Source organism: Mauremys reevesii, linkage group 2, assembly GCF_016161935.1.
Source record: "Mauremys reevesii isolate NIE-2019 linkage group 2, ASM1616193v1, whole genome shotgun sequence".
NCBI classification, from domain to species: Eukaryota; Metazoa; Chordata; order Testudines; family Geoemydidae; genus Mauremys; species Mauremys reevesii.
This window is the reverse complement of record NC_052624.1, coordinates 226,690,018-226,714,979: the sequence shown is the minus strand read 5'-3', so window position 1 is coordinate 226,714,979 and position 24,962 is coordinate 226,690,018. Positions and strand designations below refer to the sequence as shown.

General features: G+C 42.5%; 1 protein-coding gene across 3 annotated transcripts in view; it reads left to right on the top strand.

Annotated features, from left to right (window-relative positions):
- Positions 1-2,431: 2,431 nt before the first annotated feature.
- The window catches only part of LOC120399008 (cytochrome P450 7B1), a 189,838-nt gene continuing 167,307 nt past the window's right edge, over positions 2,432-24,962 (top strand). For 2 of the 3 annotated variants that reach the window (XM_039526851.1, XM_039526852.1), the window contains exon 1: positions 2,432-2,831. In XM_039526851.1, coding sequence (XP_039382785.1) covers positions 2,734-2,831 — 98 coding nt within the window. In that variant the 5' untranslated portion in view covers positions 2,432-2,733. Of the gene's footprint in view, positions 2,832-3,035; positions 3,282-24,962 lie in introns of those variants that run through there. The other variant, XM_039526853.1, reaches the window with a different exon arrangement.

Below are 24,962 nucleotides of genomic sequence, written 5' to 3'. Positions count from 1 at the left end.
AGGTCTCCCAGTATCAAGAGATTGGCTTAAAAATCTTGAGTTAAATAAATAAATAAATACCTTTTAGGTTCTTTTTATTTGCCTTCTGGACTTTGGGTATTTATGGTGCATTTGGGTCACATCTGCAAGCCTTTTCCTATAACCAGGAAGGCTAGAATCTTACTTTTAAAAAAAATGAAAGCTGAAGTTCTCATATAATCCCTTGTTTCCATGAACTCGGGTATAAATAAAACATCAAATATTATGAAACTCATGATAAAATCACAAGAGATGGCAACACTGAAAAAGAACTGAGTTTTTTCCGGTAACCTATCCTCAGGTAAAAACACAGTGAAGACCAGCCCCAAGTTGTGTCCAGTGTTTTACCATGAGGTAAACTCACTGAGGTCAGCCCTGTACTTCTGCCTGGGACCTCAGTGAGTTTACCTCATGGTAAAACTAAAGTGACTTATCTTCATTGTGTTTTTATCTTGGGATAGCTTACATGTGTTACTTACCCTGAGGTAATAAATGCAGGGAAGAGAAGCCCTTAAGGTGAGTAAGGGTATCCGCAGGGCTGGCTCCCGGCACCAGCGCAGCAAGCTGGTGCTTGGGGCGGCCCATGGAAGGGGGCGGCATATCTGGGTCTTCGGTGGTAAGTCCCTCAGTCCCTCTCAGAGGGAGGGCCCGGCCACTGAATTGCCACCGAAGAATGAAGCAGCAGGGTAGAGCAACTGCCAAAGTGCCACCAATCGCAGCTTTTTTTTTTCTCTTTGCCGCTTGGGGCAGCAAAAAAGCTGGAGCCGGCCCTGGGTATCTGGCCTTTGTTTGATAGCGTTTACCCACGAGGCCTTTAGAAAGTCGAATGAGCCTACTTGTTGTCTTAGTCAAGCATGACAGTGTGGTGAGATCAGTCACTCCCCAATATTAGCACAAGGAAATATGACTGATTTTCAAAATATGAACAAGTAGACCTCCCAAAATTTTCCACTTCCTAAATTGGTCTCCTAAAACAGCCCTAAGATTGGCATGAAGGAAGCACTATTTATCACCCTGGTTCTATCTGGCCAGTCTGGGAGCAGCACCAGTTAGACCTCTGGTCCTTTCATCTCACCCCAACAAAAGGAGATGCAGTCTCTGATTACATTGTTACCAGAAACCCTGAAGCTCTGTAAATTCACACACCGCTTAAACCACACAGAATAAAGCACCTGGAGGAAGTGCTAAGATACTGTGATTCCTGGCAGCTTAGGCTTGGTCTACACACAGTTTTTGTATCCACTATTTCATAGAATCATAGAATATTAGGGTTGGAAGAGACCTCAGGAGGTCATCTAGTCCAATCCCCTGCTCAAAGCAGGACCAACACCAACTAAATCATCCCAGCCAAAGCTTTGTCAAGCCAGGCCTTAAAAACCTCTAAGCATGGAGATTCCACCGCCTCCTTAGGTAACCTATTCCAGTGCTTCGCCACCCTCCTAGTGAAATAGTGTTTCCTAATATCCAACCTGCAACTTGAGACCATTGCTTCTTGTTCTGTCATCTGCCACCTCTGAGAACAGCCGAGCTCCATCCTCTTTGGAACCCCCCGTCAGGTAATTGAAGGCTGCTATCAAATCCCCGCTCACTCTTCTCTTCTGCAGACAGCCTCTCCTCATAAGTCATGTGCCACAGCCCCCTAATCATTTCCGTTGCCCTCCGCTGGACTGTCTCCAATTTGCCCACATCCCTTTTGTAGTGGAGGGACCAAAACTGGATGCAATACTCCAGGTGTGGGCTCACCAGTGCTGAAGAGAGGGGAATAATCACTTCCCTCAATCTGCTGGCAATATTCCTACTAATACAGCCCAGTATGCCATTGGCCTTCTTGGCAATAAGGGCACACTGATGACTCATATTTCCATGAAAGGTGTGGGGTTTACTTTTTACCAGCATTACAATCTCCTAGTGTGGATGCAGTTCTGGTGGTATAAAGAACTGCTGTGAGGATAGCTACATTAAAGCTTGGGAGGTGCTTAGATACTATGACAGATATCCTGGTAGCATAGGTGCTGGAACTAGGGGTGCTGCCACGCCCCCTGCCTTGAAGTAGTTTCCATTATATACAAGCTTTACAATTTAGTTCAATGGCTCTCAGCACCGTCACTATACAAATTGTTCCAGCACCTCTGCCTGATATAGCCTATTTTATGGGAATGAACTATACCAGTTTAAGCACCTTTAGACCCATGTAACTGTGTTGACACTGGGGAAGGGGTTACAGTACTTTCACTAGACAGTGTAGTTAAAGGTTCACTACTTTTGTGGGTCAGTCTTGGATGGGTGGATCGTTACTAGAAGGTGCATTCCCTGCCTCACTGACTCATTCCTTGGGACTTTCTAGGGCAGCAACGTAGTTTTCATCTATTTTCCCTTCCCCGATACGAGGGGCCACTTCCCCCCACCCCCGGGCATGAGGAACGCAAAGAACTGCGCCCTGGGGAGGGGGCGGGCGCATGCCCTCCTACAGCTCTGGCTGCCCGCCCGCCTCTCCTCCAGGCAGCAGCCGGGACAATCCCGGCGGGAGGGCGGCTCGCACAGTGGGTAGCCAAAGTTCAGCGGCGAGACGCCGAAGCCAAACCCAGCCCCTGGCCGGGGGAGGATTGGAACGGGAGCTGCAGACAGGGATTGGCAACAGCAGACACAAACTTTCCCCTCTAAGGCGAAGCAGCCTTTGCAGCGGCGGCGGCAAGGAAACGCGCCCGCTCCCTTAGCATGGGCCCCTGGGAGCTGCTGCAGCTCTGCACCTACGGCCTAGCCATCGCCACGGCTCTGCTCCTCTGGGCGGCGTGCGCCTGCGGCGGGAGGCGAAGGTAAGGGGCGGGGGAGGAGGCAGGCGCTGTACAGCGTTTGGAAGAGCCCGTGTGTGTGTGTGTGTGTGTGTGTGCGTGCTTCCTGGAGGCTTTGTGCGAATGGGGGGAGAGAGAGGGGTAAATACTCAGCCAAAGTGCCAGGGCGCGGGAGGATATAAGCGCTGCTCCGAGAGGGGAGAGTGAGTAGAAAGGCTGCAGGTCTGGTGCCGCCTCAGGCTGCGTTCCTGAGACCAGGTTATCTCTTGTCGTCTCTCCCCCTCCCCGGGCCCTGGGGAAGCGCCGAAAGTAACTCAGCGGCACAGTGACCGAGAGCCCATTGGCAGGTCCTGAGTTCCTGCTTTCGGGGGGCAGCGTTTGGAGAGCCCCGTGTTACTGCCCTGAGCCCAGCACACAGCATTTTTAGAGCCAGAGGTTTTCTGTGGGTCTTAAAAGTTATATATGAAATGCAACGTAAGTACCAAACACTATACTCCAATTAAGTGAGATGAACATATGTCCCCTATTTCAGCTGCAGTGATAAAACCAGTTAATATTTTATTAGCTGAGTGCGTTGTCTAAAGGGTCCATGTACTGGTGTGAGGCTGGATCCAAATTCAAGTCTGAAACTTGGCACAGTTTTGAGAATTGAATGCACCCAGTGATCTGTGCAGTCTTAGGCCTCTAATTTCTAAGTGAAGTATTTCTGTGACATGCTGACACATGCATTATATGCAAGAATGTGCTGAATTCGGGGTGTAAGGACATTTTGCGCCCTAGGTGAAACTTCCACCTTGCACCTCCCCTTCCTCTCCTCTCCCCCTGGAGCATCACTTATTATAAACTTTCAAAAATGAATACTGCATAATGTGGCATTGTTCATTAGAATTAATACAAGGGGTCAGAGGACATGATCACAGCGTTCACTTCTAGCCCAGGGGAACCTATGAGCAAGGAGGCTGAGAATGCCCCCAGCTTGCAGGGTCTCAACGTTCCTAGGCTCTGAGTACTTCACCCTCTGGGGGGACCCAGGGGCAAGGAGGGCAGAGCTGGGCTCTCCCAGGGAGCAGGTGAGGATCTCCTTGGGGATCAGGGTTGGCTCCCTGCATTGGCATGATGCCACCGGGGGGGTGTGTGTTTGGAAGTGGCACCTGTGCCAGCCCTTTCCCCTCCATTGCGCTGCGGCATTTAGTTTCATTTTTCCTTGCCCCAGGAGGCAGCTGCGCCTGGCCCCAGGTGCAGTGCATTAGAGGGCGAAGCTTACCTGAGCTCAGGACCGCATCCTGCCTCCCCCAACGGCTCTGTCCCTCGGCCGCGCTGGTCGCTGCTCCCGGCCAGCTGTCTCCTCCTTGCTCCACCACAGGCTCCCACTGACTGTCTTGCGCGGTGCCCCTTGCTGCGGGAGCGGGTTTGTTATGGAGGCCTCACCCCCTGCCCTGCCCTGCTCAGCTGACTCCTGTGATTCCGGACACCGCTTTTTGGCATCCCCAAATCTTGGCGCCCTAGGCGGCCGCCTAGTTCACCTAGTGGTTACACCGGCCCTGGCTGGACTGATAATAAATCAAGAGGGCTGATTTCTTGTGCATCCACATCAAAATCAGTGGGAATTTAAGGTGTACAAGCCATGCAGGGTCAGGCCTGTGGCATGTTTGCATGTAAAGTTAAATTAGGTGTGGCACTTAGGCTTCATCCATATCCTAGCGAGAAAAACTGAGTGTAATATACCACACATAGCCCCAAATAAACAATCCAGACTTTAGTGACCTGTCACATTCAGCCTCAGGCTGTGGCTACACTTAGCACTTCAAAGCGCTGCCGCGGTAGCGCTTTGAAGCGCTAAGTGTAGTCAAAGCGCCAGCGCTGGGAGAGAGCTCTCCCAGCGCTGTCCGTACTCCACCTCCCTGTGGGGAATAACGGACAGCGCTGGGAGCCGCGCTCCCAGCGCTGGGGCTTTGGCCACACTGGCGCTTTGCAGCGCCGCAATTTGCAGCGCTGGAGAGGGTGTGTTTTCACACCCTGCTGCAGCGCTGCAAATTTGTAAGTGTAGCCAAGCCCTTAGGTGAAGTTTTGTTATGTCGGAGTCAGATGTACACCTACGTTGCTTGGTTATACTCCTGGGCTTCACCTGTTCTTTGCCCTCTTTTATTTACAGAGAGTGCTGATATAATGTTGAAACAGAGAAGATAAGTTGTGGGGATTTCTGTGTTTCTTGTTAGTTTCTCCCATTATGTTAGTTTTGTTTCTTCCAACTAGAGAACTGGTGATTTCAAAGAAGGTACCTGATCATAGTTTTGCACGGGCTATTTTGAGAAAATGGTGAAAATAGTTGTGTGATGCATGAATAGTTGTTGGGACGTGTTGTCCCATGTCCCTCCCTTCTACCCCACCCCAGTTTATCTTGGCACCAAATGCAAAACTTGTGCCCATAAAATTTACAGACATGAATTGCAGGAACAATAAAAGTAAAGAACATATTCTAAGGCAGGGGTTCTCAAACTGGGGGTTGGGACCCCTCGGGGTCACGAGGTTATTACATGGGGGGTCTCGAGCTGTCAGCCTCCACCCCAAATCCCGCTTTGCCTCCAGAATTTATAATGGTGTTAAATATATAAAAAGGTGTTTTAATTTATAAGGGGGGGGGGGTTGCACTCAGAGGCTTGCTATGCGAAAGGGGTCACCAGTACAAAAGTTTCAGAGCCACTGTTCTAAGGGTTATATTTATAGCCGTAAGGCCTACACTTTTTTTTTTTTTTTTAAGTGGAGCAGAAGTGTATGACTGTTGTGCTACAAAAGAATTATATTATAAATGAGACCTGGCAAGATCACTACCATGTCCAGCAAACCAAATTACTGTTTGGTTAACTAATTCTCTATGAACTGGTTTCAAAGTGGTAGCTGTGTTAGTCTGTATCAGGAAAAACAACAAGGAGTCCTTGTGGCACCTTAGAGACTAACAAATGTATTTGGACATAAGCTTTCATGGGCTAAAACCCACTTCATCAGATGCATGGAGTGAAAAATACAGTAAGCAATATATATATTACAGCACATGAAAAGATGGGAGTTGCCTTACCAACTTGGTGGTGGGAGGTATCAATGCTAACGAGGCCAATTCAATCAAGGTGGAAGTGGCCTATTCTCAACAGTGACAAGAAGGGGTGAAGTGAAGAAACAGATTGACAGAGCCAGAAGGGTACCCAGAAGTCACCTACTACAGCCCAGGCCCAACAAAGAAAGTAACAGAACACCACTAGCTGTCACCCACAGCCCCCAACTAAAACCTCTCCAGCGCATCATCAAGGATCTACAGCCTATCCTGAAGGACAATCCCGCACTCTCACAGACCTTGAGAGAAAGGCCAGTCCTCGCTTATAGACAGCCCCCCAACCTGAAGCAAATACTCACCAGCAACTATACACCACGCAACAAAAACATTAACCCAGGAACCAATCCCTGCAACAAACCCCATTGCCAACTCTGTCCGCATATCTATTCAAGGGACACCATCATAGGACCTAACCACATCAGCCACACCGTCAGGGGCTCATTCATCTGCACATCTACCAATGTGATATATGCCATCATGTGCCAGCAGTGTCCCTCTGCCATGTACATTTGCCAAACTGTACAGTCTCCGCACAAAGAATAAATGGACATAAATCAGACATCAAGAATTATAATATTAAAAAACCAGTAAGAGAGCATTTCAGTCTCCCTGGACACTCAATAACAGACTTAAAAATGTCAATTCTTCAACAAAAAAACTTTAAAAAACAGACTTCAAGAGAAACTGCAGAACTGGAATTAATTTGTAAACTGGACACCATCAAATTAGGCCTGAATAAAGACTGGGAGTGTCTCGGTCATTACAAAAAGTAATTTTCCCTCTGCTGATACTCACACATTCTTGTCAACTGTTGGGAATGGGCGACGTCCACCTTGATTGAATTGTCCTCGTTAGTACTACAAAAAGTAATTTTCCCTCTGTTGATATTCACCCCTTCTTGTCAACAGTTGAGAATAGGCCACTTCTACCTTGATTGAATTGGCCTTGTTAGCACTGATCCCCCATTTGGTAAGGCAACTCCTGTCTTTTCATGTGCTGTAATATATATACTACTTACTGTATTTTTCACTCCATGCATCTGATATAGTGGGTTTTAGCCCACGAAAGCTTATGCCCAAATACATTTGTTAGTCTCTAAGGTGCCACAAGAACTCCTCGTTATTTTTTCTCTATGAACTGAATTTGTCAATATTTGAATCAGTGCCTAAAACACCAATATACCTGACATTGGAAAGAACAAATCAAAACATCATCCAGCTAGAATACCACAGATCCCTACATAGAGCTTTCATACTAGCAGACTACCTTGCTACAATAAAATGTGCAAAACTAAGGCAAATGTAAAGATTTTTTTCATCAAAAAGTGATGAGGAGAAACTGCCACACTGAGAGGAAGAAGAGACATGGCAAAGATGGCATCACACTATACAGCAGCTTGCCTCTGGATCAGGAATGGATGCTGTTGACAAATGGACACAGTATCAAACCTCAAACCCAAGTGTGTAGCCCCAGTCCTTGGCAACTTTGGTAACAGGTGTATAGCTTGTCATGCCAGTGAAGCCTCATTGAATTGAATGACTGAAAAATGGTTCATATTTTATGAAGTCTCTTAGTTGACCATTGCTATTGCATTTCAGACCGCATAGGAGTTTAAATGTCCTAACGATTTAGAGAATTTTTTTTAATTCCTATGACTCTCATGAGATGTTGCAGGGGTCACTGTTTTTGAAGCTGTAGTTGTGCTCAAAGGTGAGGAGCATGATCCCTAGTTCAGCTTAAGCACATGCTTAATTAAAGTGCTATAAAAGTCAATGGGACTTAAGTGCTTTGCTGGTTAGGCATGGTTTGCTGAACTGGGGTCCTTTATTTGGAGTGGCTTATTAAAAAAAAAAACACTAGAGTGCAGGATTTTGGTCTTAAATGTTACTGAATTTAATAGTTTTGCTATTACTTGCATAGTGCTATAGGTGTGCATTAGCCTTAATCAGATTTCAGGATGAGGTAAATGCGGTTTCTCTGTTAAATTACTTAAATACATTTGTGATGCTCCATACCTTGGGGGAACACCCTGCACCCCCATGTTCATCTTTATAAAATGATTGCATGCTATCCAGTGCAAAGTTTGTGATGTTGGGTGTCTTCGGAAGGCTCATAGTGCACTGAGCATGGTTGTTATAGTGATGTTATAGTAATTGTTACAGTAATGTTATAGGTTATATTTTCATGTGTATATAGTTATAAGGCTGAAAATGTACCCTCATGGCTTAAAGCAAGCCCATGCAGAAACTCTCCAAGAGCAGAGAGGCACAGCTGCACAGGAACAATGGACACTGGCTTAGGCAGCAACAAAAGAATCTGTTAGACCCTCGAGGGAGTCACCTCCTTTGGGCAGTTTGGGACTGCGATGAGGTAATGCTCACCTGATTCTGAAGGGTAGGGGGGCAAAGCCAACAGGAAAGAAAGGACAAGATAAAAGGGAGAGACATTTTGCCATGCTCTCTCTCTTCCGGCTACATCTACAGACACCACCACCACCAAGCAACTGAACCACTGATCAAAGGGGAGAGCCTGGCTGAAGAAGCATCTAAGTTTGAGTGGTGAGAAGCATCTAAGTTTGTAAGGACACTGAAAGTGTTAAGATCAGCTTAGAATGCATTTTGTTTTTATTTCATTTGACCAAATTTGACTTGTTATACTTTGACTTATAATCACTTAAATCTATCTTTATAGTTAATAAATCTGCTTTTTTATTCTACCTGAAGCAGTGCATTTGGTTTGCAGTGTGTCAGAAACTCCCCTGGGGAGAACAAGCCTGGTACATATCAATTTCTTTGTTAAATTGACAAACTTATGTAAGCCTGCAGCATCCAGTGGGCATAGGCTTGTTTCTGGGACCAGAGATATTGGCTAGTGTCATTCGCTTGCAAGTAGCTGGGAGCAGCTTACATGCCAGAGGCTGTGCGTGAACAGCCCAGGAGTGGGGGTTCTCTCAGCAGAGCAGGGTAAGGCTGGCTCCCAGAGTCAAGGATTGGAGAGGCCTAGCAGGTCACTGGTCCAGATAACACCAGAGAGGAACGTCACAACATTATTTGGGGATTGTAAAGGAAGGAAGAGGAGTTTCCCGTTTAATAAATGTTTATCTTTTGAATGCTGGCAATAATAATAAATAATACAAAGGAAAAGCTGATTTCTAACAGTCTTTGCCAAAGCTTAATATCAGGGATAGTGAAGGAAACAGAACCAAGAACAAAGGTTTGCTCCATCACAGCAAATATTATTTTGGGTTAAACTTCAATATCCGATGATGCTCATTACCTCCTGCATGCAACAAAAAGATCTATCTCTTGTTGTGGAAAGAAGAAAAGCTGCTCTGGAGGGACTGGGCAGTTTGCTGGGGAAGGAATGTTTTTGTCTCCAGGGAGTTCTTCCTTCATTTCTTTCCCCATTTTTCCCCATTCAGAAAGATTTCTAATGTGGAAAAACCTGGTGGCACTTGCCATTTTATTGTGAAGATTATTCCCATTTATCTTCATAAAATTATTGAATCAGCATTGGCTTTCTAATTCTTTCTTCTCAAGCTGTTCTTCTCTGCATGCAGATAATCTGTCCAAGTAAGAGGTTAAACAGCACATATCTTGCTTGCCTGACTCACGGCATAGTGCCACTGAAGTCATTGGGATTATTGTCCAAAGTAAGCTGAACAGAATTTGCCCCTTAATGATGTAAACTTTAAAATCCTTGAGACAAGAAACATTTCTTACCTATGGGTCTGATGCTGCAAATATGACAAGACCATGTGTACTACCATGATATCAGGAAATCTAATGATGGATAAAAATGTTAGACGTATGTGTCTGCTAAAATGATCAGCTGTGAAGTAGTTAACAAGGTTGACATTTTAATAGACAACACTAGGCTTTAGAGTTAACTCTTTGAGAGGAATAAAAAAATATACATTACATGTAACTCATGTGAACGTAACCATGTAGGAGTATAAAAACTGCAATACTGGAGTAGACCAATGGTCCTTCCAGTTCAATATCCTGTCTCTGGTGATGGCCAGAACTAGTGTTTCAAAGAACCCTAAAGTGGGTAGTTCTGGAAAATATTTACCCCCAGGGACATTTCTTACTAACCCCCTCAGTTACAGCTTGACTGTGCCCTGAATCATGCTTGTATTCAACTTTCTCTCTCTTCGTTAGTTTAGACTCCCTCCAAAAAAACAGACTGAAATGTATTTAAAATCCTTCTCTAAGAGAGCACCTTCCTGAGCCCAGACAGATATTTCTGAAAAGAAGTTAGATTTCATCTTTGTCTCCAGAACATCCTGTCCTTCTTTGTGACAAGTTGTGAGCCTGTTAACAGCTTTCTTACCAAGTGAATTGTAGTTCACGAGATGTCATCAGCCTGTCTGTTTTACCACTCTGCTAATTTAGGCAATATGTTAAGGTAGTTTTCTGTTTGAGGAAACATCAGGAATGACAGATAGATTTTTCTGGTATTCTAACCTCTGCTCTCGGTATCTTTTTCTCCTAACAACTTGCTTTGTATGCTATTTATTGCAAGGGCATTGTATGCATAGATATTTTCATGACCTGTGTGTTAGTTTCATCCTCCACACTTCTTATTGTCTTAGCCATCTCCACCCTAAAATTAATAGAGCTAATGACTAATTAACTCTGTTTTAGGGAGGGAAGAGAAACATTTTAATCACTTAAATAACTATGAGATAATTTGTTTTAAACAGTGCATTTATTATGTTTTTCAACATCTTGGATTCATTATTATGTTGAAAAGTGGTAAGTTGTAGTTAAAATTTATTTCTCTGCATTCTTTTTCTGTTAGAGCTCAACAATGGTTAGATGAAATGCAATAAGCAAATCTCTGCTCTTTTCAAACTGTACAGTCTCAGTTCACTGGGTTTTTAGTTCTCAAGCAACTAGAAAAGGACTGTGAAGCTATTCTCTTGAGGATATTGCATAATGGTCTGTCTCATAAACAGTTTTTCAGTGCTGCTGCTCAGTCTGCTCAAAAAAGATCTGTGCCTAATGTATATCTAGGTTTATGTTTTTCATCTAGGTGTGGAGGATGGTATTATGGGAACAAGTAACATGCATCTTAGTAAGTAACAAACTTCACAAGAATCTATGATTTACAATATTCTTTGCTTAAGGTACACTGCCACCTAGCAACAGTTATTTTTTTCCCTCCCACTTCGTTTGACCTACTTCGTTCTGCTTTAATTTGTACTTTGTCTTGTCTTTGTTAATCTCTAAAAGTCATCCATATGTGCTTTACCAATTTTTGTACAGGAAATGCCATGGAAATAAAAAAAAGTAGTCATTTTTGTTGCAAATAAGACCCCAAAATTATTAGCTTCTTATTGTAAACATTTTTTTCACTTAAAAATCAGTATTTTGTTTTTGTCTTTCCAAAATTTGGACAGGAAACACTGGCCATCTTTCTCTTTTAGGAAATGCTAATAAAACTTTGTTTTGCTTTATTCTTTTATCAGTTACTCATCAGAGAAAATGAATAAAATAAAGGGATAATTATTTTAATTTATTATTTCAGTGCAAAATTGGTTCAGCCTTAACTATGGCACTGTGACTGGTGCCTCCATCCTATATATAGCACACCGTATTACACATTGTGCAGAATGTGTGGAGCAAACAAATGTCTCTGCCCCAAAGGATTGGCATTCTTAAAGCATGAGCCAGAACAAACAAACAGAAAAGGGTGGAATGCCTCATAGAATAGACTGGCCTTTATTGATTTTTGAAGGAAGAGATGGAGGGTACTTGACAAACTGTAATTGGGTGGTTATTTGAAGTGTAAGGGATGGTATGAAAGAAGGCACAAAGGGGCAAATCTTAAGCCTTGTGGCCCTGGCAGATACAAAGGGACAAATCTGTCTCACCTTCTGGAGGCATAATAGTGGAAATGGCCACTTCAGCTGCTTAAGCACTGGTAATGTGATTTGGCTGTTCCTTGTCTGAGGCCTCAGGAAATGACATCTCCTGTTGTACTCCTTCCTGAGATGGTCTAGGAAGGATGGTCTTGCAGTTGGTAAAGGCATTGGGCTGGGGCTCAGAATATCTGGGCTTGCTGCTGGTTCTGTCACAAATATACTGTATCATCTTGAGCAAGTCATTTAGTCTCTCCGTGCTTCAGTTCCCCATCTGTAACATAGGGATAATAATTATTTCCTACCTAATGATGTATTGATTCATGTATCTGAATGACTCACAAAATACTCTAAAATACTCAAAATTGCTGGAATAATCACTTATGTCCCACCTCTTATGGGAATGGGAGGACTAGATATGCATAGCAGCAGATCCCTGAGCAATCAGTGACCTGTGTACTCTATTGCAGGGAATTCATAATAATTTATTCTGGGGGGAAACCCCCACATCATGCCAATTCTACAAACAAACTGAATCAAGCTGTATGATGTTAAGGGTAAGTACTTTGCCTTATGTTGTTGCTCAATTCCTTTTGCCCCCATATTTCTGCTGTTATGGAAAGTATGGTCTGACATAATTGCTCTATTAGTTAAAGCTGTTTGCCTTCATCATGCAAATATTTGCATATGTATCATCACCACCTGGGTGAGTCGTCACCAGCAAGGTTTGAGCCTTGCTGTTTCTGGATCTCAGTGCATGAGACACTAGAGCCTGTGTGAAAAGACCCATCTCTCTTAGCCCAGGCTGTAGCTCATTGATTTCTAGGTGACCCTGCTACCACCAGAGGGGGATAGAGCACCAGACCAAGTGGGGATGTCTTGAACCCTGTTCATCTTATTTAAGTGTTTCTATAAAACAGAAGAAGACTTTTCCCAGTTCTGTATGTTGTCACTGGTTCAGCATAGTGTATAGTGATGTGGGAAATGTAGACGTTAAAAGGGGTGACTACCATAAATGCAGTAGCTCTGTAACTCAAAGAGTAAAATCTCATGTATGAATTTAAGCAGTATCCCAAATGTGAATTGCCAGTTTTCTTTCATAAATGTCACACAGCAAGTGTATAGCAGAACCAGGAATGGAACTCGGTTCTCCTGACTTTTAATCCCATGCTTTAACACTTGTCCATGTCTCCTATCTAACACACATGACCTTACAGTCTAATAGAGCAGTACGTTTTTCAAATATGAAACAGATTTTGAGTTCTGATTTAAACTTGTGGTGTTCATAGATTCCAAGGGGCCATTGTTTCACTGGTGTTATTTTATTTATCATCTTCTGATGTTTCTTGATAATATACTTTTTTGACTAATATCCTTTTGCACTTCTGGGAAAATTTTAGCTGACCAGGAATCCTGCAGTACAAAAGTTTTCTGTTTTTCAAATCACATGGAGCTTGGCTTTTTTCCTTTCTCCACAAACAGGCTTTTTGAATGTTGCCAAGTTCTTCTGTTTCTTCTGGTTTGTTTGGCACATGTCAGGAAAAAAAATAACTTGGCTCCCTTATAGAACACATCTTGTTTCTTCTTAACTGCTTGTACTTTTTCTCTTTTTGTAATTCATATCAGAAAAAAACTGCTATGGTTGTGCTTCCAATATTTCAATTTTGTTGCAGTTTTCTGAGCAATATTCTGATGTTCTGAAACACTCTCTCCCCCTTTGTGGGCCTGATCCAGTGCCCACTGAATTTAATGGGAATATCTCCATTGACTTCAGTTCCACCACTCTGCTTGCAGATGTGAAGGGAGCAAAGAAGAGTAAAATGGGCTAAAAAGGGAGCATTGAGAGTGGCCCCCTTTGTAATATGCTCCTCCCTCCTTGGGAACATACGGCAACTTTGCAGGATCAGGTCTCTTGGGAGAAGTTGGATCAGGGAGCAGATGTTCTACGTATGCCGTCTTGGAGACCTGTCAGACATTCAAGTGAATATTTGTCAGACGCTGAGGGTGCTCCTTGAGGTACTATCTTGTACTCCATGCCTGTAGTCCTCCTCAAAGACATATGTCTACACTGCAGCTGGGAGCATGCTTCCACCGGTAGATATGGACAAACATGCTAGCTCCACTCAACCTGGCACCCTAAAAATAGTTTAGCTGGGGATAGTATGGGGAGCAGCTTAGGCTAGCTGTCTGAGTACAAACTTGCCTGGACCCCCTTGGTACATACTTGGGTGGCTAGCCTGAGCTGCCTCACTGCTACACTGCTATTTTTAGTATACTAACTTGAGCAGAGCTAGTGTGTGTCTTTCTGCATGAGCTGGTAACCGTGCTCCCAGCTGTAGTGTAGACATAACCATAGATAATCAGTGGCATCATGGCTTCTTAGAATGGGCCAGGCAGCACCAGGGAGGGTCAGCCCTTCTTTGTGTAGCTGGAACTCTCATTCCCTGTGGATCCTCAGGATACAGAGAATTTGAAGTCCACATCTCCTACCTCTACTGCAGCTCACCAAATCCTACCTCCCTTACAGGAGCTGTCATCTTCCTTGCTAAGTGACTGTTGCAGAATCTTTTTGGGTCTCCTGTCCCCACGTTTAAGCTTTTAGTACAGGAGGATACAATGCAGCAAAAGTCTTATTAAAAAAAACTTTGGACAAAGCTTTACAACTTTGACTGGTATTAAAAATAAACTATACAAGGAGTAGAGCCCTTTAAAATATCATGGACAAAAAAATTATGAAACTGGAGTTAAAGTTGATAGTGAGTGTCATTAATTTAAGGCCCAAAACCTTACAACAGCTTTGTAGCTAAAGCTGATTGAAATTTTGGGCACTACATTTTTTTCATTGAAAACAAAATTCTCACCATAATTTGTTAACATTCTTCAAATTTTTTATTATGTGCAAAAACTTTGTTGCCTTTTTAAATCTTCATTTAAAATATCAAAAACATTATCAAAACTCCAGGTTTGGGTAAATGAATATTGTCACTGTTTTTGATAATTATTTGTAAATAGTGAAAAATTTAGAAAATATGATAAATGACTTCTTTTCAACACTTTGAATGAGATCATGTTCAAAATTTAGATTTTTTTGTTATATGTCTTTTAGATTATTATTAATAATAATTTATTATTTTATATTATATATTTTTTTTACCAACTCTAATTGTAGTTAGTAAAAAAAAAATTAAAATTAGAAACTCCTGAAATTCAATTAAACCCAAACATAGATAGTATGGATAATTCCTAGTTATAACTGCCAAACTCCCCTACTTCTGCCTGTCTAGCAATGCCCTGAGGAAAACCACATCTCTGAGGCAGCCTTATCTATCTGGCCTTGCCTACAGAGCTGCTAGGGTAGTAGCTCTCAAACTTTTTTACTGGTGACCCCTTTCACGTAGCAAGCCTCTGAGTGCGACCCCCCCTTATAAATTAAAAACACATTTTAATATATTTAACACCATTATAAATGCTGGAGGTAAAGCGAGGTTTGGGGTGGAGGTTGACAGCTCGCAACCCTCCCATGTAATAACCTCGCAACTCCCTCAGGGGTCCCGACCCCCAGTTTGAGAACCCCTTTGCTAGGGAGAGCAGCTCCATTTTCCACTAGGGGTCCCATCAGTAGATGCTGCTGTAGGAATGCACTGAATCACTATCTCCCCAGCTGTGCTGCTCTCTGCCCTTCTTGGCCAGTGCTGCCTATTTTCTGGGTTTCATTAGCTCTCTGAAGGCCCCCTCTGGTGGAAGGGTAGATTGTAGCCATGATGAATCGCCGTTCCTTCTCTCCAGCAGTTTTTCCACTGCAAGTTAGTGTAACCCTAGATTGAAGCTAACTCTGTAACTTCCCCAAGTAATTATGTAGTTTGAATGCAAAAGTACAACACTTACATGGATTTTGAAGTCAGGGAGTGAATCCTGACCCCACTGAAGTCAATGACAAAAATCCCATTGACTTCAGTGGGGTCAGGATTTCACCCCAGATTTTCAGCCAGGTCCCAACCCCATGTTCTTTTTTGATGACACAATTTTGCATCCACAAATGATTGTACTTGTATTTTTATGGCACAAATATTACTAGTTAGGCATCTAATTCATTCCAGATGCAAAGATACACTCAGTTATTTGTGAATGCAGTTACACTAACAAAAATGGAGTCCACGAATTAAGTTGGCCTCTAAAATAGAAATGTATTGGTTCAGCTTGTAAGACAGATATAGAACAGCATCACAAGCAGGTTTGATTTGGTTTCTGTGAGCTGGAATATCTCTGTTGAATTTCCAGTGGAATTCGTACTGCTTCCTTGTTCCTTTGGATAGTTCTGTTTGTATTCTGTATGATGGGATTTTTTTTTTGTTATTCCACTTAGTTGGATTGTTTTTTCCTCTTTAAAAAATTTTCAGATTTCAGAGTTAGTTTTTAGTGGTGATATGTGAAAGCTGTTTTCCCAATAAGCAGGTTTAATAGCCTTTCATGTCTGAGTGTAATGGCCTATTACCACATACTGCATGCCTATTCTTGCACATAAACTTCCTTTTAGAGGAGTGGATATAATGATGTGCGAGAAACTGAAGAATTGTTTGTAATTCAGGCATCACAGATGAGTCATGAATGGGGTTTTGGTAACCTAAGATATTTTAATTATCATGAACAAGAGAATCTGCACCATAGTAAAATGGAGCATAGGAATTAAATTGCTGGGATGAGAGACTTTTATTTGGGGTCAGTATTAGTTTCCACATACAAGTTTGAAATATGTACTGCTAATCTGATTGCATTGGGAATTACGTGTCCATATCTGAGAGAGGAGCTTAGCCTACAGTACATGACCATACGAAAAAGGTATATGTACTTCTAAACAGCTAGTGTCTTCAGAGTATGTGTGACTTGCACAAATGAATCCCTGGGCACTGAAGTGCAACAAACTGAGTTCAGAATTAGAACTCATTTGAAGGTCCAAGTGAAGATAATTAAGTTCATGTCATAGTTGGTTACATATAATACTCTTGAAGGTTGGATTAAGGTAGCTGTCAATGCTTAGGAGTGTCAGAATTGTTAACAGTTGGGTTGGATAATCTCCTCACATCAACAGCTGCTTATACAATACCTGGCTTGTGGTTAGAGAACTGCACTTTTGATACTGCCACTTTACTGTCAAAAATATGGTTCACTTTCGAGGGAGGAGAATGAGTAAATCAGTATTTTTGATTTCTGCAATCTGTAAAGATATACACCTCTACCTCGATATAACGCTGTCCTTGGGAGCCAAAAAATCTTACCGCATTATAGGTGAAACCGTGTTATGTTGAACTTGCTTTGATCCACCAGCGTGCACAGCCCTGCCCTCCCGGAGCATTGCTTTACCACGTTATATCCAAATTCGTGTTATATTGGGTGGCATTATGTCGAGGTAGCGGTGTAGTTTGTCATAATCTTTGTAGTGGAAATTGTACCAACGTGCGGAAATACTATGAAATTAGGCCAAACCTTCACACTACATATAGTATAATATGAAAAATAAGCATTATTCTTTTGAACTTCCTTCGATATTGTACAGAATCACATCAGATACAATATATTCTTATATTCTAGGCCTTAACACTGACTTTGGTACTATCAAAATCCTAAACCAAAGAAGTGCATCTCTCCTGGTTGGGCTGAGAGGATAACAGTCCAAAAGAGAGCGCTGAGAATCTGCTGAACCTTCCCCCTCTGCTCTCCTGTCTGGCTTCTTGGTACAGTTTAAAGAAACAGGACACAGCTTCCCTCAGAAATAGACTCAGATTTTAAGGCCAAAAAGAGACCATTGTGACTATCTAGTCTTACTTTGTGCATAGCGAAGGTCATTCATTGCTGGTAGTTCCTTCATCAAGCTCAGTAATTTGTGGTAGAGTGTTAGCATATTTTTAGGAAGATAGTCAATCCTGTTTTCAAGACTTCAAGTAATGAAGAATGTACCTCCATGCCTCGGGAAGATGTTCCAGTGGTTAATTACCCTTACTGAGTGGGAGGTAAAGCCAGCCCCAAGGAATGAACGGACATGTCTTTTAATTGCTAAAGGGACATAATTTAAAAAAAAAAAGAAAGATACTTTTGGATGCCACTGTATGCTAACAGGGCCATATTCTGTGTAACATTTTGCATGCTGATGTTGTAAATAAACATTTCTTATTTTACACTGACTCCTGCTGGAAGGTGTAGGCTGGATAATTCAGACATTCATTTCAACAGTGCTTGCCAAGTCAAATCACCAAGAGTTGACACTATTTGCTCTTTGTCTCCTTTTCCTCACCAAGAACATAAGCTTGGATCAATGTTTTTGTTTATTGCCTCATTCTTTGTGTAAGGCAGAGCTCTTCGTTGTTTGTTGGTTTTTTTGGGATTTGCCAGTTTTTTAACTGAGGCTATGCAGACAGAGATACTTAAGGTTGTGTGAATATGAACCAGATGAACCACTGCCTCATTTTCATTTAGTGAAAACATTTAGAAATACTGTTTCGTTTATTTTGTACAGTATCTGGAATGTTTCTGGATTATTGTAAATACTACTGAGACTCCTGTTTAGGAGCCATGAACACTTGTGTTATCTTGCCTTTTGAGTTGTGCCTTAACAGTTACGGAGACTCAAATGGACAATTTACAGTTGGAATATGACTGGCAAAATGACTACTATTATAGTTAAAAGATGTTAGATGTTTTTAATCAAAATGAAAACAAGAAGATTTTTCGCAATTGCAATGTTAACAGAAAAACGATAATGTGTTGATTTGATGTGTCAGTTTGTTTCTATCACCACACCATGTAAAATGGATCTAATATAACTCTTTTAGTGCTAGATTATTAGTGATAGTAGTGCTCTCCAAGAATAAGATCTTGGTCATTGGCACTAAGAGGTTGGTGAATAAAGACTCCACACATGGCTGTGATTTAAGTGAATAGCTGCAGCATTGTATATTGTGTGAAATTGGAAATCCCAGTACTTGTTACTTGGTAATAACATTACTCTGGAGTGGTTACTCCTGTCAAACAATAACTATAGTAGGTCCCAAATGAGACTAGAACCCCAGTGTTCCCTGCCCAATGAGATATAACTCTCAGCTGAAATCCCTCAACCAGCCCCTTCCTCATGGGAAGGCTTGGCCAGGGACAAAGGGTCTTTAATATGTGTTTGATGGCAAAATCCCTCCCTTTGACCTTTGGCCCCCTTACTCCAGCCCTGTATTCAGGTATAGGATGAGTTACAGCCTCAATAAGCACTAATACAACAGAGGGCTTCTTTTCCCATGAACTTGTGACAAATACCAAATTAATGCTAAGAGAGCACCAACGTATTGAAATCCCTTCCCCACTCCTGTTGGTGGCCTGTGTTTCCTCCAAGGAGAAGGATTGGAGCATTTATATCCCACCAGAGGATTAAATTTCCTTGCTCACGGCAAAGTCAGCGCAGAGTATAGTAGTTGGAATTTTCCCTCCTGGAGCCTGCTGACAGAACCACTCCCAGCCCTGCTTATCCCACCTCCCCACCCAGTAAACACTACTTAGCATTCTGAATTTCTCTAATTTCTCCAGATCTGTGTTTGTACAACGCCTAGCACAATAGGGCCCACTATCCTTACTTAGGCCTTTGAGTGCCACTGTAATTCAAATGATAATTATATTATCATATGACTACAGAGTTCATATGTCATGTACTGTTACCTTTTTTCAATAAAAGTTAAAAATCTGTATTTATCAGTGATTGGTTTTCAGCAGGCTCCATATTTTACATCAACTTGTTTGCCAATAGATCTTGAGAGATGCATTCTTTCTTTCTGTTCTCTGGGTAGTGACTCTTTCCTTTTTGGGATATTGGAATATTTACTGTTCGACTAATGAGACCCCTGCCTTCCTCTTCCCCCCCCCCCCCCCACACTTCATTTGAGTGGGGTCCGATGATTGCTTCTATCACTGTAACCTATAAGGGGACTTTCTAAAGACATAATGACAATAAAACTTTGAGTTTCTTTGTTGGTGAGCCACTTGGTAATTCCACCTGGATCTTAACATAGCGGTCAAAAGGTATGAGTGATTCATTAATGGCTATCATCCCTAATCTTCTATTCCTATTTGTCTTCTACTACAGTACTTCTCAGTTGTACCCCATCAGCTGAGAAAACAAAACAAAAAATTAGCAAATATCTAGACCCAGGAGGAGCCAGTGCCTGAACAGCAGTTGACTTAGAGGAGGGGAGGAGATGCTCCAAGAAGTTGTGGAACCTGAACTACAACTACAACCTTTTCTTAAACAGTGTTGCCCCAAATCAGAGTGCAGTGTTGGGGGAAGGAGAGGAGTGAGGAGAAAAACCCTCAACAACAACATTCTGTCAGCCCTCACTCTGGAGAAGCCTCCCACAACCCAGCAGCAACCAGCTCAACAACTCCTAATCTGTACCGTCTCCACCAATTAGCCTGCTCACCCAGCACATCAGTTATTCACCCAGGGGTTCTTGTTTGACCCTGACCTCACAAACTTTGTCATCTGCAAGGGTTTATGGGGTTTCAGTAGTGTTAGCAAGAAACCACAAGTGAATGTTAAGCCATAAGAGAGAGATGTTGGGAACCACTAGTGCAGTGGGTCTCAAACTTTTTTACTGGCGACCTCTTTTGCATCGCAAGCCTCTGAGTGTGACCCCCCCCAATAAATTAAATACACTTTTTAATATATTTAACACCATTATAAATGCTGGAGGCAAGCAGGGTTTGGGGTGGAGGTTGACAGCTCGCGACCCCTCATGTAATGACCTTGCGACCCCCTTGGGGTCCCGACCCCCAGTTTGAGAACCCCTGCATTAGTGTATCTAGCAATGTACATCTGGGAAAGTGCTCCCACCATCATTCTCAAACAAACTGAGCTCTGCGTTTAGTTGAACATCCTCTTTTGGACCTGACCATAATGGATCTTCTTTCAATACATTTTTCATATCTGCAAATATTTATGTAAACCCCCCCCCCCTTCCCTCCCTGGGTTACTCGGGAGCAGGCAACACTCACCTACCTGTGTGCCTGGGCGCCTGATGTTGCTGACATTAAAGAAGATCCTGAGTATCCCCATGGTGCTGTTGGATGGAGAGGTGGAAATCCTCTCTATTCACCCCTCTGCTGCAGTCCCTTTACTCCTAAAGGAATTTAAAATTGGCGATGCCCCTGTACAGACTCAATGATGTGCTTTGGGAACCTCCAGGAATAAAGCTATTCTAATAATAACTAATATAATCTGTGGCAAGGGTGTAACTCAAAAATACCAATTATAAATAATATACATCCAATATACTTAAATTAGAGTTAACACACCTTTATTTAACAACAAATCAGGGTATAACAGCCTAAAATTATATGTCACTACTAATTTAAATCCACAGGGGACAGCTGAATAAAATCAATTAACAAATATAGTATACAGTAATAAATGAAACTTACGTAACCAGCATTTACACTGCCACCATTTATCCCACCCCAGAGTGTACACTCCTCTGGATTTCAGAGTCCTAGACGCTTGTGTGGGTGTGCTTGAAGATCTGCAGCTGGAGACAGCGCTCTGTTGGTCTATGCATCAGTCCAGCCAAGCTGCAGAACCCCTCTGAGGATTGGAGCTGGCCCCACCAAATGTCAGCAGCTCTGGGTTCTGGTTCAATGGGAAGATCACTCTGCCTCTCCTCAGACTCAGTCTCTCTGGTGTGCCCCTTCCCTTGCAAGTACTTTCCCAAACAAGAGTGCAGGTTACTCACAGTTCCTTCACTGCAGGCCCATCTCTGTCAGCTCTAGGCACAGCAACAGTCTCTGCTCTGACTCCAGTGAAGCCACCAACAGCCTCTGAGGCTTCCTTCTCAATCAAAGCCCCTGCAGGCTCTCAGCAGCAGCAGCTCCTGGCTTTCTAGCAGCAGCTTCTGGTACAGACAGAGCCCCACAGCAGCAATCTCACTCCTTTTCCAAAAATGGAGTCCACTGCATGTTCTCCCTGCCCAAGGAAGTCTCTCCCTCTTTCTCCAAGGCATCATGGGAGTTGTAGTCTCTAATTGCGCCACACCGGCTTTTCGCCGGAACACTCCCTATAAAGTTCAGAGGCCTCTCTAGCAAAGGGTGCCTACATTTATAAATTGCTCTATGCTGGTACTAAAAAAAAATTATGTAATTTTGCATTAATATAATTGTTTTGTGGGGTTTATTTATTTTTGTGTGTGTGGCAAGAAATTGTGACTTGAGACACTCCATAATCACTTTTTATCGTTCTGAGTTCATTAAGTCTAGCTTCAAAATCTCTCACTTTTTCTAGAACACCCAACTACTGTATGGCTTCCACTCTTCCATCTATGGTACCATTGATTTCTATGATTCTGACAATTTTTATGACAAGCCCTTCTTGACAGCAGCTAAATCTTATTGACTGGTTGATCAGATAGGTGTTCAACAGTTTTAGACAGAGACAAAAATCAGTACATTTAAGATTTACTTGATCTTTTTGGGAGCTTCCTTGTCATTCACGCTTGTAATTTATTTGTTTATCACCAGTTTATATGGGAGCATGCTTCTCTTGATTGCTACAAACTGTGTGGCTCTGGTACAAATGACATTTCCTAATCTTTAGGCCTCTTGCTCTCTTCATTTACTTTTATAACTTGTTCATTGCTAAGAATGCCTCATCAGTCACTGCAGTATCATAGATAAAGGATAGGAGTGAAATCTTGCTCCCATTGAAATCAGTGGGAGTTTTGCCATAGACTTAAATGGGACCAAGATTTTGCCCCAAGTTTCCTATCCATGTCCTACAATTTATAGAGAGACCTTGAAAAGTAATAGTGAAATATTCACTTCGGTATGTTGTTTTACTAAATTTAGTGAGAGAAGGTGGGTGAGATGATATCTTTTAATAGACCACCTTTTTTATTTTACTAAATTTGTCAGTTTTACAAAACTTTGACAAATGACAATTTTTTTGTTTTGAACTAAGTTTTTTGGTTTTGCAAAAGAGACATGGGGAACTCCAAAGAGCATGAGTCTCTCCGGAGGCCACATGCCTTGAAGGAATGAAAACAGACTCGAGAGCCCAGAACTTCAGAGTTCTACCATGCATCAGCTTTAATAATACTTTGCATGTTGTATGGGGATATTTGATATTCATTATTCACCCAACCCAAAAGTATACAGGATTTAAGAATTCTACCATCACATATACTGAGAAATTAAATGACTTGACTGGGAGTCATGGTCTTGTGGTTTAGGTGTGGACAGAGGGATAATCTTGCTTCTGACACTGACTCACAGTCTGACCATGAGCAAATTACTTCCTTTGTCTGAACCTCATTTTCATCATCTGTAAAATGTGAGTTTATTTGCCTGTTTGATAGAGATATTATAAGCCCTACTTGAATATGTTTTTAAGTGATTTGTAAGACTTTGACGTCATTGAGAGGCGTCGCTGCCGAAATGCCACAGAAATTCGGCGGCATTTCGGCGGATGCTCCACCGCCGACCAGGATGCGGTCGCGTTGGGGACCCCTGGGCTGGACACTATTATTGCAGAAAAGGATCTGGAGGTGATAGATCACAAATGAAATATGAGCCAACCATGTGGTGCAGGTGCAAAAAAGGATAAAGGAGTATTGTATGTAAGACATGGGAGGTAATTGTCCAGCTCTGCTTGGCACTGGGGAGTCCATAGCTGGAGAATTGTGTCCAGTTCTGGGTGAAACACTTTAGGAAAGATGAGGACAACTTGTAGAGAGAGTCCGAAGAGAGCAACAAGAACAATAAAGAGGTTTAGAAACCTGACATGAAGAAAGGTTAAAAAAACTGGGCATGTTTAGTCTTGAGAAAAAGAAGACTGGTGGTGGTGTGGGGAGCTGGTAGCAGTTTTCAAATATGCTAAGGACTATTATGAAGAGGACTATGATCAATTGTTCTCCATGTTTTGAAGGTAGGACAAGAGGTAATGGGCTTACTCTGCAGCAAAGGAGATGTAGATTAGGTATTAGGAAAATCTTTCCAACTATAAGGATAGTTAAGTTCTGAAATAGGCTTCCAAGAGAGGTTGTGGAATCCCCATCATTGGAGGTTTTTAAGAACGGGTTAGACAAACACTTGTCAGCGATGGTCTAGATATACCTGGTCCTGCCTCAGTGCAGGGGGCTGGACTGGATGACCTCTTGAGGTCCCTTCAAGCCCTACATTTCTATGATTCTACGATCATTGTTGAAAAATAGCTCAATTTTAAATTGAATTTTCTAAAGCAGCTTACTTTTTGTTATTTTGTACAAAATATCCTCCTTTTGGGAACTACAGTTTCATACTGTGAGGGATAAGATAAAATTGTAGCGAAGAAACTGGCAGAACCATTACTCTTTTACTTGGAATGTACATATTGTTAAATAAGGTATTTAAATTCTTTTTGTAAGGCTCTGTGGATTTATCAGACCCCTTTTCCTTCCTCCTAGTGAGACAGTTTGTTTTTTCTTGTCAACAGAAAAGGCTACCAATTACAATTGTCAGTCAGTCAGGGTGATGGAGAAATCCTCTTCCTCCACTTTTTTTCTTAAATCAGCTTCTAGTTTTACTTTCTAATCTAAACTTTACTTTAGAAAAACTGCCCCAGCTAAAACATGAGAGCTGCAGCCAAGCTAGAAGATGATGGCTGTACAGTTCTAGAAGATTAAGTTTAGACTAGAAAGTTAAACTAGGATTTAGTTAAAGGATTGAAATGTAGTTTCTTATACTGCAAAATTGAAGATCTGGAGAGAGAAGAGAGGCTAGCTGAGGAGACAAGATGAGATTAAAATGACTTGGGTTACTCCCAAACATGTGTTTTATGTGTGATGGGAGCACATTGAGCCATAAAGGATCCATCAGGGAACCTCATAAACAGGGTCCTACCAATTTCACGGCTGTGAAAAACATGTCACGGACCATGAAATTGAAATAAGCCCTTCCCTGTGAAATCTGGTCTCCACCTTGCTTCTGGAAGTGCCTCAGACGGGGGCTCCTAGCTGCAAGTCCTGGCTGGGCTGGGGAGGGACAGGACTTGCCCTTTCCTTGCATGGCAGCTGTCGGGGGTGGGGGGAGAGATCAGATTAATCTTCGAGTGCCTCCCCCTGCTGCAGGAAGCTCCAATGCAGCACCCAGAGGTTCCTGCAGCCAGGGGTGGCTGTAGCTTTTT